The 13,537-nt window shown below is 39.3% G+C and overlaps 1 protein-coding gene across 12 annotated transcripts in view; it reads left to right on the top strand.

Moving 5' to 3' along the window:
* The window catches only part of Ccdc15 (coiled-coil domain containing 15), a 71,377-nt gene that overhangs the window by 31,200 nt on the left and 26,640 nt on the right, over window positions 1–13,537 (top strand). For 11 of the 12 annotated variants that reach the window (XM_040730051.1, XM_040730060.1, XM_040730052.1 and 8 more), the window contains 2 exons: window positions 4,386–4,481; window positions 6,442–6,545. In XM_040730051.1, the coding sequence (XP_040585985.1) occupies window positions 4,386–4,481; window positions 6,442–6,545 (200 nt within the window). Of the gene's footprint in view, window positions 1–4,385; window positions 4,482–6,441; window positions 6,546–7,291; window positions 7,969–13,537 lie in introns of those variants that run through there. The other variant, XM_040730055.1, reaches the window with a different exon arrangement.

Genomic DNA, 13,537 nt, shown 5'->3' with positions numbered 1-13,537 from the left:
GCTGTGAAGATTATTTTATTTCAGAGCTTGTGCTGGAACTTATTAGGGTGGTGTTGGCCAAAGTTTGGGGATATTGAATTAAGATCTCTAATGTTTCAAGAAATGTCACAAAATTGTGGTCTATTAAGATTTCTTTATGGCTCCTCTGATGTCTTATGTATTCCCTCTAAAATTCTACTACTCTCAAATGATTTCTGTTTGTGGTTTTATGTGTTTTAGAATCAAAGGCTCTAGGTAACTAGTAGTGTTAGAGTGCCTGAAAGAAATCAAGACATTTCCTCGTCGCCTCATTAAGAGCAGAAAGCAGGCCATGGCCGAAGCTTCGGGACTTAACTGCTGCTCTCTGGGACTTTTAGTTTGGCCTGTAAGGTTGGCTTTTTCAACATTGTCATTGATAGTCTGAAGGGTGAGGCCCTTTTCCGAGTTGAGTCCTTTGCATTTATTTTTTCCTTGGTCTGGAGCGTTTCCCCTTTTTCCTTCATTGATTCTTTCTTTCTATTAGGATTTAGGTGTAAAATGCCCCCAAAGACTCATTTGAAGGCTGGGTCCCCATGGTGATGCTGTTGAAGACTATCTGGATCGTGAAGATACTGGCCTCCTAAATGGGCTATTAGGAGGTGGGGTCTAGTGTAGAAGAATATCACTGAGTGTGTCTTGGAAGGATGTACCTTGTTCCCAGCCTTTGTCTCTCTTACTCTGGCTCTTCCTATTCATTGTGAAATGATTCATTTTGCTCTGCTGCATTCTCCAGCTATGATGGTCTGTCTTACAGATACCTATCCCAGAAACAACACAGCCATGTGAGCATAGGCTGACTCCTCTGAAACTGAGCCAAAACAAGTCTGTGTTTCTTGTTATGTATGAAAACTTTGTAAAGCTTTTAAAACAAAATGTTGACTATATAAATGTAATACATGGATAAATTCTTATAGAACCTTTAGACACTAGAAATATGCAGAAAGGCTGAGGTTGTTAGTAGAGTGCTTGATTGATTAGTAAAAGCCTATGGTTTGATCCGCAGCCCTGCGTAAACTGGGTGAGGTGTTGCAGACCTATAGTTCTGACACTGGAAAGGCGTAGGCAGGAGGACAAACCACAAGGTCATCCTCTGCTACAAGCATAGCAAGTTTGAGGCCAGCGTGAGCACATGGAACTAACCCTCCCTCAGAGCCCACAAAAACAAAAAGTATACAGAAAAAATATGGAAGTCCCCTGTTAAGGCTCTTCCTTAAAGCCCTAATTCTAAAATTCTAATTCTCTCTCCAGTGTTAATGTATGTGTTTTTGTTAATTGTCTTATAAGCATTTATGTACATCTGAATGTAGGTGCATTTAAAAACTTGAGGTAAAGAGTTGATAAGATGGCTCAGAAGTATGGGCATTTTGCTACTAAGCCCATGATCTGCCTTAGTCGGATCTTGGGACCTATACGGTGAAAGGAAAGAACTAACTCCTGAATGTTGTCCTCTGACCTTCACACATGCTCTGTGGCATGATAGTCTGTTCCCTCCCCCACAATAAATGAATGTTTAAATTTTTTTAAATTGTGATAAATATAAAATTTATCATTTAAATCATTTTATCTATAATGTGAATATTTCTTGACATTTTGAAACAGAGTCTCCAAATATATCCTAGAGTGGCCTTGAGCATGAAATCTTGCCTCAGTCTCCAAGTATTAGTGTTACAGTTATAGGCTGCCACTGAACTCACTTTGGACATTTTCAAACATTCCCTCCAGTGGCATGAGTACTGTCGCATTGTTATACAGCCTGTCACCCATCTGTCATTGAACTTTTTCTAACCTTACAAATCTGAAACCATATCTGGAGCTTTCTACCAATTAAATAAAACCCCCTCACTCCCTCCTCCTTCACTCCCTGCTTCCAGTCTCTGAGTCAGACTGCTTTTACATACCTCACAATATGGTTTCCTACAGTGTTTGTCCTCTTGTGACTGTCCTGCTTTGCTTAGCGTAATGCTGTAGCATAGTACAGTACTTTCACTTTAAAGTCTTTAATAATATTTGTGTGTGTGGCATTTTATCGATTCACCCATTGATGGACACTTGGGCTGTTTCCTGTATAATGCTGTAATGAATGGGAGTATATAACAGTGAAATGTCTCCTGCTGCTGCTGAAGGCAGTAGCTAGAGAGACAGAGATAGGAGAAGCTTTCTTGGTAACAAGCTAGCAAGTGGAAGATGGAAGCTTTCATACCCAAGTTCCGTCTTGTCAGAGGCTACAGTCTAGAAAGTCTAACTTCAGCTATAGTCAGGTGAGCACTGGACTGATGATTAATGCTTTTGTGTGTTTGTGCTGGGAAACCAGGGCCTCATGCGTGCTGGGCAAGTGTTCTACTGTGGGGCTCTACCCCTAGCCTGGCAATTAGTTCCTGTTGTAATTGTGTTGACATGGTTTTGATGCTTTCCACAGGTCACCAGGAAAACCAGGCATTCCTGGTTCCTGTAAACCTAATGCTAACGAATAGGAAGTCACCCTGTCAGTGGCTTTCTTGGGTGTTTTCCCTTATTTTTCTTTTTAGGCTAAGCTGACTTCAGTGTTAATTATCTGGAAAGTGGGTTGTAAGGGAGAAAGGCAAAACAGAAACTGTGAAAGATCTATTTCTAGGGTGTGAGTTAACCCATTCAGTTTCAGTATAGACTTCCAGTGTATGAGTGACTTAACCTGTCAGTTTTGTGTCTATGGTACTTCTGGTCTCTGGGATAATAGCTTAAAGGGGGAAAGGTTTACTTTGCTTTATGATTTTGAAAGGATCATTCCACGGTTGCTTGGTCCCAGGTTCCTGGGTAGAAGATCACTGTGGCAGAAATATGTGGAAGAAAGGGGTGTTCAAGTCTTAGTAGAAGGAAAGAGAGCAAGGGACTGGAGACCCAGGATAACCTTGAAAGTCACACTGCCAGTGGGCTACTCCCTCCAAGGAGGCTCTGCCTCATAAACTTTCCAGAGCCTACCAAAATAACACAGCAGCTAGGAACAGTATATGAACATATGGGGGGGGGTGCATTTCATATACCAGGCATATCAGATTTGAAGATTTCTCCCATTTCCTATGCTACTTTTTTACTGAGAGTGTTCATGTGTATGCAAGTATTAATATAGTTCAATTCATTTTTTAAATATTTCCTGTATTTTTAGTGTCATATTCAAGAAATTGTCAGATCTGGTGTTAAATAGCTTTCCCCTCTTCTAGGCATTGTATAGTTTGCTTTCTTGTGTTTACATCTCTTGATCTGATTTATGTTAAGTTAATTTTTGTAGATGGTATATGCTAAGTGTCAACCTTCATTTTTTTTGCATGTGAATAGCCATTTCCCCAATAATATTTGTTGAAGAGGCTATCTTTTCCCCACTGAATGGTCTTGGTTTCCTTATTTAGAGCATTTGACCATATGTACCAGGGCTTATTTATAGTCATTTAGTTAATAAGCATATTACATTTGTTTTAGATATTTCTGTGTAAAGGTCCTGATTTAGTTTACATGGTTTGGGTTAGAGGTGTATATAACTCAGTGTTGGTTTCACATGCACAGCTCCCAGGTTTCATCCCCAGCACCACAAAAAGGAAATATATGTAGTTGATCCCTTAACATGTATTTTCTCTGTAAGGCATATTACAGCAACAACCCCCTCACCCCCACGTGCATGAATGTGGGCCTTGTGCTAGGAATTACATTCACACTACAACTTTCTTATGCTTGGAAGTGATGATATGTATCATCTTAACCAGAGAAATCACTGACAGAAAGCACAGAAACACATCAAATTTGTCACCAAGTAGATTGGGGAAAGGATACTTGTTGACAACATGAGAGCTGAAACAAAGAGTCCCAGCTGGCAGCGTGCATTTTTGTTACTCAGATCTTTCATGTCTCTGAATGTCTGCCACGGACTATATAAGCACTATGAGCGCTGGGGTTGTGTATAGGTTTGAACGAGTGGGCAAGTTTGTAAATATGACAGTGACTACAGATAATAAAGTTTAGTTAAATGCACAGTTTAGCATTTTGTGAGTATTTGTTTATAGGGTTGGCAAGCCTTACCACAGTCAATAGAAGAGCATTTTCATGACCTCCAAAAAATCCTGTTTCCGGGAGCAGTCTAGTTCCTTTGTCCTGCCTCTAGTACCTTTTAAGATAAAGAATTTTAAACTATTTTTCTTTTTAAAAGTAAAAATTATGAGTTGACATAAAATGTCCAGGTAGGTGTACCAACTAATATGACTTTTCTAGAAGATACCGTAGGTGATGAGCCCCAGTTTCTCCCATGACATACCAGTTACAGGAAGAATCAGTGGACAGACATGTCAAGAGAATTCGCAGAAGTTTTGGCCATTTTGTCACTTTGTGTACATTGGACTTTGCAGCAGGTGTCTGAGGAGTGTCAGTCGAGACCGAGCACTGAGTACCAAGCTCTGCTGGCGTTTCAGTCTGGGGTGGATCAAGAAGAAGACAAGAAAGAGGTATGCAGTGGTGCTGCTTCTGCATTCTGTGGGAGGTTGGAAGCAGCTCACTAGTCTTAGCAGTTCAGAACTCATGCTGCCCTTGGAGAGAACCTAAGTTCAGTCCTGGCCCCTAAATGGAGGCTCACAACCATCTATTTCTCCAGTCTTGGGAGATCTGATGTCTTCTGGCCTCTGCAGGCACTGTGTGCAGATGGTACACAGGCATACATTGCAGGCAAAATACTTGGCTAACATGCACAAGAGACATGAAAGACTTGAGTAACCCAAAATACCTTCTACCAGCTGGACTGTTCCAGCTCTCATATCACAAACAAGCAGCTTTTTGTAATCTACTTGGGGCCATATTTGATGCATTTTTTATGCTTTTTTAAAAGTTGGTGATTACTCTGGTTAAGATACCCCTCAACTATTCTGCTGATTTTCTTTCACTCCTAAGCATAGAAAGGTTATAGTGTGGATTCAACTCCTAGCACAAGGAGTAGAGGGAAGGGAAGGCTGTTATGGTTACGTGCCTTCCAGAGAAAATACATGTGTTAAATAAAATGAAAATAAATATTCAAAGAAAAGTCAGGCAACTGGGGAGGTGGCTCAGCCATTTAGAGCACTGACTGCTCTCCCGAAGGAATTGGGTTCAATTGCCAGCACCCACATGGTGACTCACAACTATCTGTAAACCCAGTGCTAGAGGTCTGACCCACTCCTCTGTGGACACTGCACATACATAGTGCATAGTCATGCATGCAGGCAAAACATCCACACACATAAAAATAAGTATTTAGTGTTGGTGGCGCACACCTTTAATCCCAACACTCAGGAGGCAGAGTCAGGGAATCTCTGTGAGATCGAGGCCAGCCTCCAGCCTGGTCTACAGAGAAACCCTGTCTCAAAAAACCAAAAAAAAAAAAAAAAAAAAAGAAAAAGAAAAATAATAAGTAAATAAATAAAAATAAATATTTTTAAAAAAAGAAATGAGAAAAAAGCCCCAGATTCCAAAGATGTTAAGACATTATAATATGCTTAACTTCTCTTTTAGGCTTCTAGGATTTATGATGCACTTGTGTGAAGTCAAAGATTTGATCCAAGTGAATTTCTCTGGCTGTATATGTTTACCACTATAACTTACTTAGAGGAATACTTTAAATGTATGGCTTCTCTTCCCCTTCAGTTAGAAGTACTCAGCTTTAAATCTTGGCCATGTGCAATGTCAGATGAGAAAAGAAACATTTTCTAATGCATCTTCAATAATAACAGTCTTTCTTCATATGAAGATTCTTTTACCAAAGAAGTCATATATTGGCCTAGTGTATGCATGGATCTGTCATCCCTCTGAGTAGCTTGTGTCCTTGAAAGAGAATATGTAAATCCGGAGGCATAAACAGATCATGCACCTTAGAGTAGCACTTGCTTTTATTACCGTCATTCTGTTTATGAGCATCATACCCTGACATACTTCATCCCTTCTGCACTTGTCCTTATCATGTGTGGCTAGGCTTTGTGATGTGATTTTAGTCTTTAAGGTTAAATGGGCTATTGTTCTATTATAAAATGCCTCCTTTTCTCTTTTTGTGGCCCTGCTTTTATGACCCTGCTTGAGAGCACAGAGTAAATATAGTATGTACCTTATTGTCTCAAATATAACAATTTCCTAGGTATTGTTGACAAATGGACTACACTAAGGGCAAACTAATACACTGTTTTGTCTTCAGATGATGTTAACTATTTCAGCTTTTACTAAGGGTAAAATAAACTTGCGCTTTCAATGGTTTGTCTATTAATAAAGTAGCTATGTGCATAACTTCCTTATTGTATGTACTGTTATTGATACAGAGGAAGTTAATGACTTTATCACATATAACCCTGTTATCTGGCAGTTTTCTTCTCTTTAGAATAAGAATATTATCCTTCTTTGCAAAGATGTCTGTGAACAGAGTAGGTAATTTTAACTTCTTTCATTTAGCGTCAAAAGCAATACCTGAGACACAGGAGGCTTTTCATGGATATTGAAAGAGAACAAGTGAAAGAACAAAACAGACAAAGGGAACAAAAGAAGAGAATTGAAAAGTAAGTTCTTTGATTCTCATTCTGAGGCTTCAGTGACAGTCGAGGTAATGTAATGCTCGCTAAGACTAAGAGCTAGAAGTCATTAGGTTTGGGCTTGGGGTATATATCAGTGGTTAAGACATCCTTAGCGTTCATGATGCCCTAGGTTCCATCTCCAGCTACCACGACACTTACTACCCCCCCAAAAAAGAAGAGGAGGAGGAATAATCAGGTAGTAATTCTGTGGTTTTGCCTTCCAAGCTTAGAAGTGGTCATTTTTGATCTAGATAAGTATTAAAGTTGTAAGTAAGTATACACATATAAAATCTTCCTTCCTTCCCTTTTTTTTGAGACAGACTCTCACTTTGTAGGAACTCACTATGTAGACCAAGTTAACCTCAAATTTGTAGTCATTTCCCTGCATCTGCCTCCCAAGTACTAAGCTTAACAGGTCCACTACCATTTCTTGCTTGTTTGATTTTTTTCTAGACTTAATTTTTTAGAACAGTTTTTAGTTGATAGCAAAGTTGAGCAATCGAGTTCCCATGTACCTCCTGCCTCCAGACAGGCACGGCTTCACTAGTTCAGCTTGTTACAGTTGATGAGCCTACATCAGCACACTATTACCCAGAGTTCATGGCATGCTTTAGGATTCATTCTTGGTGTTGTATATGCAAGTGTGTAGTAATGAAATGTGTTCATGCATGTATCATCCAGATTATTTCCTTACCATGGAAACCTGTACTGTGCCATTTCCTCCTCCTCAGGGCCCTCACTGCTGACTCTGTGCTTTCTCCTTCTTCAATGTGTGTGTAAGCTTTTCAGGTTAGTTTCCTGTAGTTGCTGATATGAGTTTAAGGTTCTTTCATTGCCTTTTCATGGGTTGATAGTGGTTTCTTTAAAAATGTGTGTGTGTGTGTGTGTGTGTGTGTGTGTGTGCGCGCGCGCGCTCCCACATACACTCGTACATGTGGAGATCAGAAGGCAACTTGTAAGAGTCAGTTTTTTTCTGTCCTAAGGATCAAACTCAGATTGTCAAGCTTCGTGGCAAACACCTTTACTGGTGAGCTAACTTGTTGGCCAAATATCTGTTTTAATGTGTAATAAAAAAATTAAATAATAATCACCTCTCTTGATGTAACTCTGTATTAAGTTATCATCTGACCTGCTGAAGGACATCTTTGTTGCTCAAAAGATTTGGCAGTTTTGAATAAAGCTACTATAACAATTACTGTGTAAATTTTTCTGAGGACATAAATTACTGCTCATTTAGGTAAATATGAAGGAGTGTGGTTTCTGAATCATATGCATGTCCTTGTCAGCATTTGGTGTTGTCAGTGTTTGAGGTCTGGCCATTCTAATAAGTATGTATTACAACAGTGGTATCTCACGGCTTTAATTTCCTCCCTCTCTCTCTCTCTCCCTCTCTCTCTCTCTCTCTCCCTCTCCCTCTCTCTCTCTCTCTCTCTCTCTCTCTCTCTCTCTCTCTCTCTCTCTCTCTCTCTCTCACTAATATAAATACAATTTTTTGCAATCTGCTTTTTCCCTGTTCCCTATTGATATATAATAAAATGCCTTTTTAAATAACCTTGCTATTATTATTACTTCCAAGCGTGGTTTGGGTGACTCTTGCAGAATTCTTTGTAGATGAATATATCATCTTTGAACAAAGACATTTCCTTCCTAGTTTCTAACCTTTATTTCTTTTTCTTTTCTGATTGCATTTGCCAAGACTCCCAATGCAGTGCTGAGAGAAAATGGTTGAAGAACCATTCTTGTTGTTCCTGATCTTAGAAAGGAAGCTTACAATTTCTCACCATTAAGTATGATCTTAGCTGTATCTTTTTTTGGCGGGGGGCCTATAGAGGTCTCTCACTCTCCACCCCATTTTTAAGACAGTCCCTCACTGAACATAGAGTTTGATGCTTTGGCTAGGCCAGCCCCTTGGATCTCCATCCCCTAGTGCTTGGGTTACCACACCTGGCTTTTACATAGGTCCTAATGATTGCAGGCACTCTCTCCACTAAACTATCTCCCCAGCCCTCTGAAATGGGTACAGTGCCTGTCTCTGGTGTGATGGAATGAAATGGAGAAATATATGTAAAGGACTTAATATTGTGTCTGGCATTTAATAGAAATTACAGTAAGGAGTCTCTGTCACTGCCACAATGTTTACTCAATAGATGACAGACAGGTGGAGAAAAGAAGACTGAAAAATGTTAATTGTATTGCTGAGAGTGAAACAGGAGTCATCAGGGCAAGACTTCTTAAACTTTTTATTCTCAGTGCCCATTTTTGTGCAACTATGGGTATACAGTTTTATAAGTAGTACATATTTATGCTCTTTGGTATAAACTCTAGGCACATGCTAAAGACAGGAAGTTTTCATATTAATGAAATGGATGTGCTTATTCATATAAGTTTCACATAAATAATTAAACATTGACTTGAATGTTTGATCTACAGGGCACAGAAGGCTTTCAGCATTTTCAAAGTTGATATTTTAATTTGATAATCACTAATGCTGAGAATGCATTTCAGATAATGGCTGAAGTGTGTTCAGAACCTTATTAGTTGTTAGTAGAAATTCTTTTCTAATCCCAACCCAAAATATATTTAATAGTTTTTGTTGTTGTTGTTGTTATGTTCACTCGTGTTTTTGCCTGTCTGCGTGTCTGTGTGAGGTCTCAAGCCTGGAACTGCAGTTACAGACGGGTGTGAGCTGCCATGTGGGTGCAGGGAATTGAACCCAGGTTCTCTGGAAGAGCTCTTAACCTCTGAGTCATCTCTCTAGCCCTCATATTTAATAGTTTTAAAATGAAATCAAGTTAGAAAATCAGTTTTTGACAGCAAGTTTTGTTTTTTTTTTTGTTTTGTTTTTTGTTTTTTTTGTTTTTTTTACGAGACAGGGTTTCTCTGTATTGTTTCAGAGGCTATCGGTCCAGCCCGGCCTTGAACTCACAGAGATCCGCCTGCCTCTGCCTCCCGAGTGCTGGGATTAAAGGCGTGCGCCACCACCGCCCGGCTGACAGCAAGTTTTAAATATATCAGTTTTTAAAAATAAAATATTGGCCAGGCATTGGTGGTGCACGCCTTTAATCCCAGCACTCGGGGAGGCAGAGGCAGGCGGATCTCTGTTGAATTTGATGCCACCCTGGTCTACAGAGCAAGTTCCAGGACAACCTCAAAAGCAATACAGAGAAACCCTGTCTCGAAAAACCAAAAATAAATAAATAAATATATTAAATATTCTAATACAATCTAAAAATTTACTAATTTGGAACTAATAGTTGACATAGTCTTAAGATATAATAATTGACCCTGAGGAATGATGTAGGAACAAGCAAAGTCTTTGTTTTAAGAACAGGAAACTCTATGAAGAACATTGCAGTTTGCAACATAACAGTGTTCTCAAATTTCCGCCAAGACATTTCAGGCAGTGTTTAATGGCTTTGCATGCCCGTGCACAGTACAAAGTATGCACTAAATTCAGAATCAAGACTGTGGGGAAGTCATGATGTAATTTTGAATTTTCATCATTAGGTATTCAGAAACATTTCACTGTTGCCAATTTTTTTATGACCCCTCTATTAAGTTGTATAATCCTGCATGAAAGTGAGGCACACAGTTTAAAAAAATGATTGCTGGAGAACCGTGATGACAAAATTCCTATGCTAAAGAGGACTGTCATCTGTTCTATTTCTGATGAATGGAAATGTTTTGGGAACACAGGGAGCTGAATGTGGTAACAGTGAGTTGTGGCCAGGGACACCAAGGGACTTAACAAACTGGGCAGTTCTGATGACAGCTCAGACACATAATGAGGAGGTTCCACTGGGACCTTGCCTTTTTGAGACTGGGTCTCCCTCTGCACTCCAGACTGCTCTCAAATTCTACCTGCCTGAGTGTAGTAACTACAGATAAGTGCTATCATGCCCCTTTATTATTATTTTTGCTATATTGTCGGTCAGGCCCAGATCCTGGCCTTGCACCAGCTAGTCAAGCATTTGAAAACTGAGCTACATCCCCAGTCCCTATGTTATTTCTTCTCCTTCCTCCTTTCCCTCCTCTCCCCTCTACCCCCTTCCTTCTCCTTGTGATAGTTCTTTTTTGTTTGTTTGTTTGTTTTTCGAGACAGGGTTACTCAGTAGCTTTGGAGCCTGTCCTGGAGCTCACTCTGTAGACCAAGATGGTCTCAAACTTGCAGAGATCTGTCTGCCTCTGCCTCTGCCTCCACCTCCGCCTCCCAAGTGCTGGGATTAAAGGCATGTGTCACCACCGCCTGGCTGTAATAGTTCTTTACTACATTCTCTTCATTGTTTTTTGTTTTGGGGGAGTTTTTGGAGGGGAGGTTCGAGACAGGGTTTCTCTGTGGCTTTGGAGGCTGTCCTGGAACTAGAGGTTTATTTTTAAGTGTGTATATGTATGTGTGTCTCTGTGTGAGCCTGTGTGTCTGTTTGAACCTTTGTGTCTGTGAGTCTGTGCATCTGAGTGTAGGTGCCCTCAGAGTCAGAACAGGTATTGGATTACCCGAAGCTGGAGTTACAGGCAGTTGTGAGTTACCTGATGTGGGTGGGTGCTAGGAACTTGACTCTGGTCTTCTACAAGAGTAATACCTGCTCTTAATACTGACCCATCTCCATCCTATTTTGTTTTTCAATATATAGAATCTGCCCAGGATATCCTCTAAATCCCTGTGTAGCCAAAGATGGCCTTGAACTTCTGATCCTCATGTCTCCACCTCCTAAGTGCTAGAATCACAGACTTGAACCACGATACTTTGACAGACCCTGTATTTCTTCTCCCCACCCTCCCACCTCATTGGTTGACTTTAGGAGCAGTTTCCTTCTTGCTGGATATCTTAGTTCTTTCAGGATAGAGGATATAAGGACTCTTTGTATGACAGTCCACTAATGAGTCTGGATTTCCTTTAAGTGTTTGCTAATTTGTGTGTGTTTTTTATTTTTACATATATCCCACCCCCAAGGTATGTAATGATACTGATGATACTGTTGTGTCTGAAAGCCACTTGATAAAAATGTATTAAACGGGGTAGGGGTAGAGAGAGAGAGACTGTGTGTGCATATGTGTTGGCCTAAGTTAGTGGATCCTGGGAAACATCCTTACAAAGTTGTCTGGTGTAGTTGTTGGTAGAACTTTAATATTTCAAGGACCTTTTGTATTTCTTTTTCTTTTAAGGCAAGGTTTCATGTAGTCAAGGTTGATTATGTAGTTGAGGATGACCTTGAACTCCAGACCATCCTGCCTCTACCTCTCAATTGCTGAGGTCACAGGGATATTTGGACTGAACAGGAAGCTTTGTGTATGCTAGGCAAGAAGTCAGCTAACAGTACTGAATCCCCAGCTTAGATCTTTTGTGATCTTAATATTCTTTAGAACTGTGGTTATATAATCTTACTCAATAATAACATTAGAATCTTAGTAAAGCTATTGGCTCTGAGGAAATCCATAATACCTATGCCAGATTTATCTTACTGTGTCTTATCTTTTAGCCATAATTATGGTCTGATCAATACTAAAGATATGTTCAGTTCTTTGTGGGTCCATCAGGTTAAAGACAGAATAGAAGTGTATTTAGCTCAGTTCATTTAACTAAAATCAATACGTCTCTCCTGCAGGTTTGATATCAAACCTAAATCTATGACACATGGCATAATCAATGGAGAAGTTTTATTTAGCAAAACTACTGACCTTAAAAAAGAAAAACCCTCTCTGTTTAAGGCTTTTATCACTATTTTCTACTAGATGATCTTATTCTCCTAAATTTATACTCCTGACCTCAGAAAATAATATGAAAGTTACTGATTGTTTTACAGGAGGCATCAGAAGACGTAAAATCATGTTGTTGTTGACAAATAGTTTAAAAAATTTTTTTTGCTTTTTGTTTGTTGAAGAAACTAAGTATGAGGTTTTTTTTTGATGGAAGTTGTGTGTTTTAACTTGAATGCAAAAAAAAAAACCACTTTCTAAAATACTCATGGATCTGTTTCACAAGCATGAATTGATAACTGCTCTTCTTTGCCCACTAATAAGAATTGAATTATTGTGCTACTACTTATTGTTATATGTGTTAGATTTAGGGGTATGAGAAGTGGAAAACACAATAGAGTCTTCAAGAAACCTACAGGGTAGATTTGGCCAAGGAATGGGGAAGAGATAAATAAGTCGCTCGCCATCATGCTTTGTATTAGGAGTTACAAGGCATCCACTCCCAGCTCTGCTTCCTGTCTTTTTATAAACGAGGCTAATAGTCTGTTTGTAGAGGTGCTGTGTTGATTAAAATAAGATAGTATCTTATCTAAATGAATTTGACATAGAATCTGGAACATAGTACATTTTCAGTAGGTGTTAGTGGCTACTGTTATTACAAGAAACAAAAGAATATGTGGGGACACAAAAAGTGTTTTTAAACCAAAATTGAGGGCCTGGATGACGGAAAGGGAAGACTTCCCAAACCTAGGCATTGAAGAATTTCTTGGAATGGCTTGAGATAAAGATGGAATTTAAATGGGGAAGGTGGAGACAGGTATTGTAGGTTAAAGGACTAGCATTGCAAAAGCAGTGATTTGTGAGACAATATGACATTTCTGATATGATCAGAACTAAATAAATGGCCTTAAGACATAAAGACAAGATCATAAAGAGCTTAGTGTGTCAGGAGGAAGTTGGACTTTATACTGTGAACAGTTAGGAGCCCAATTAGAGGTATTGTGGGAATAGATAAGACTAACTGCTAGGACGTTACTGAAATAAGACAAGAAGAGAGTGAAATTAATTTGAAAAGTATGTATTAAGCCTTTGTAAATCAGTTGCATTACACAAATTACTGTGCTCAGTGGATTCAGCCATCCTCCGTGGTAGCAGTTACTACCAGTCATTGAGGGTTTTGTTTATACTGTTAGGTGTGACATCAATGCTTTAGAGGTATGAGCTCATTTTGATGACTTAGTAGGATATATTTTATCCTTTTCATTTTAAAGATGAGAAAATGA

This window comes from Mesocricetus auratus, unplaced genomic scaffold (genome assembly GCF_017639785.1).
Source record: "Mesocricetus auratus isolate SY011 unplaced genomic scaffold, BCM_Maur_2.0 Super-Scaffold_100022, whole genome shotgun sequence".
Lineage (NCBI taxonomy): Eukaryota > Metazoa > Chordata > Mammalia > Rodentia > Cricetidae > Mesocricetus > Mesocricetus auratus.
This window is presented reverse-complemented; position numbering and strand designations above follow the sequence as displayed.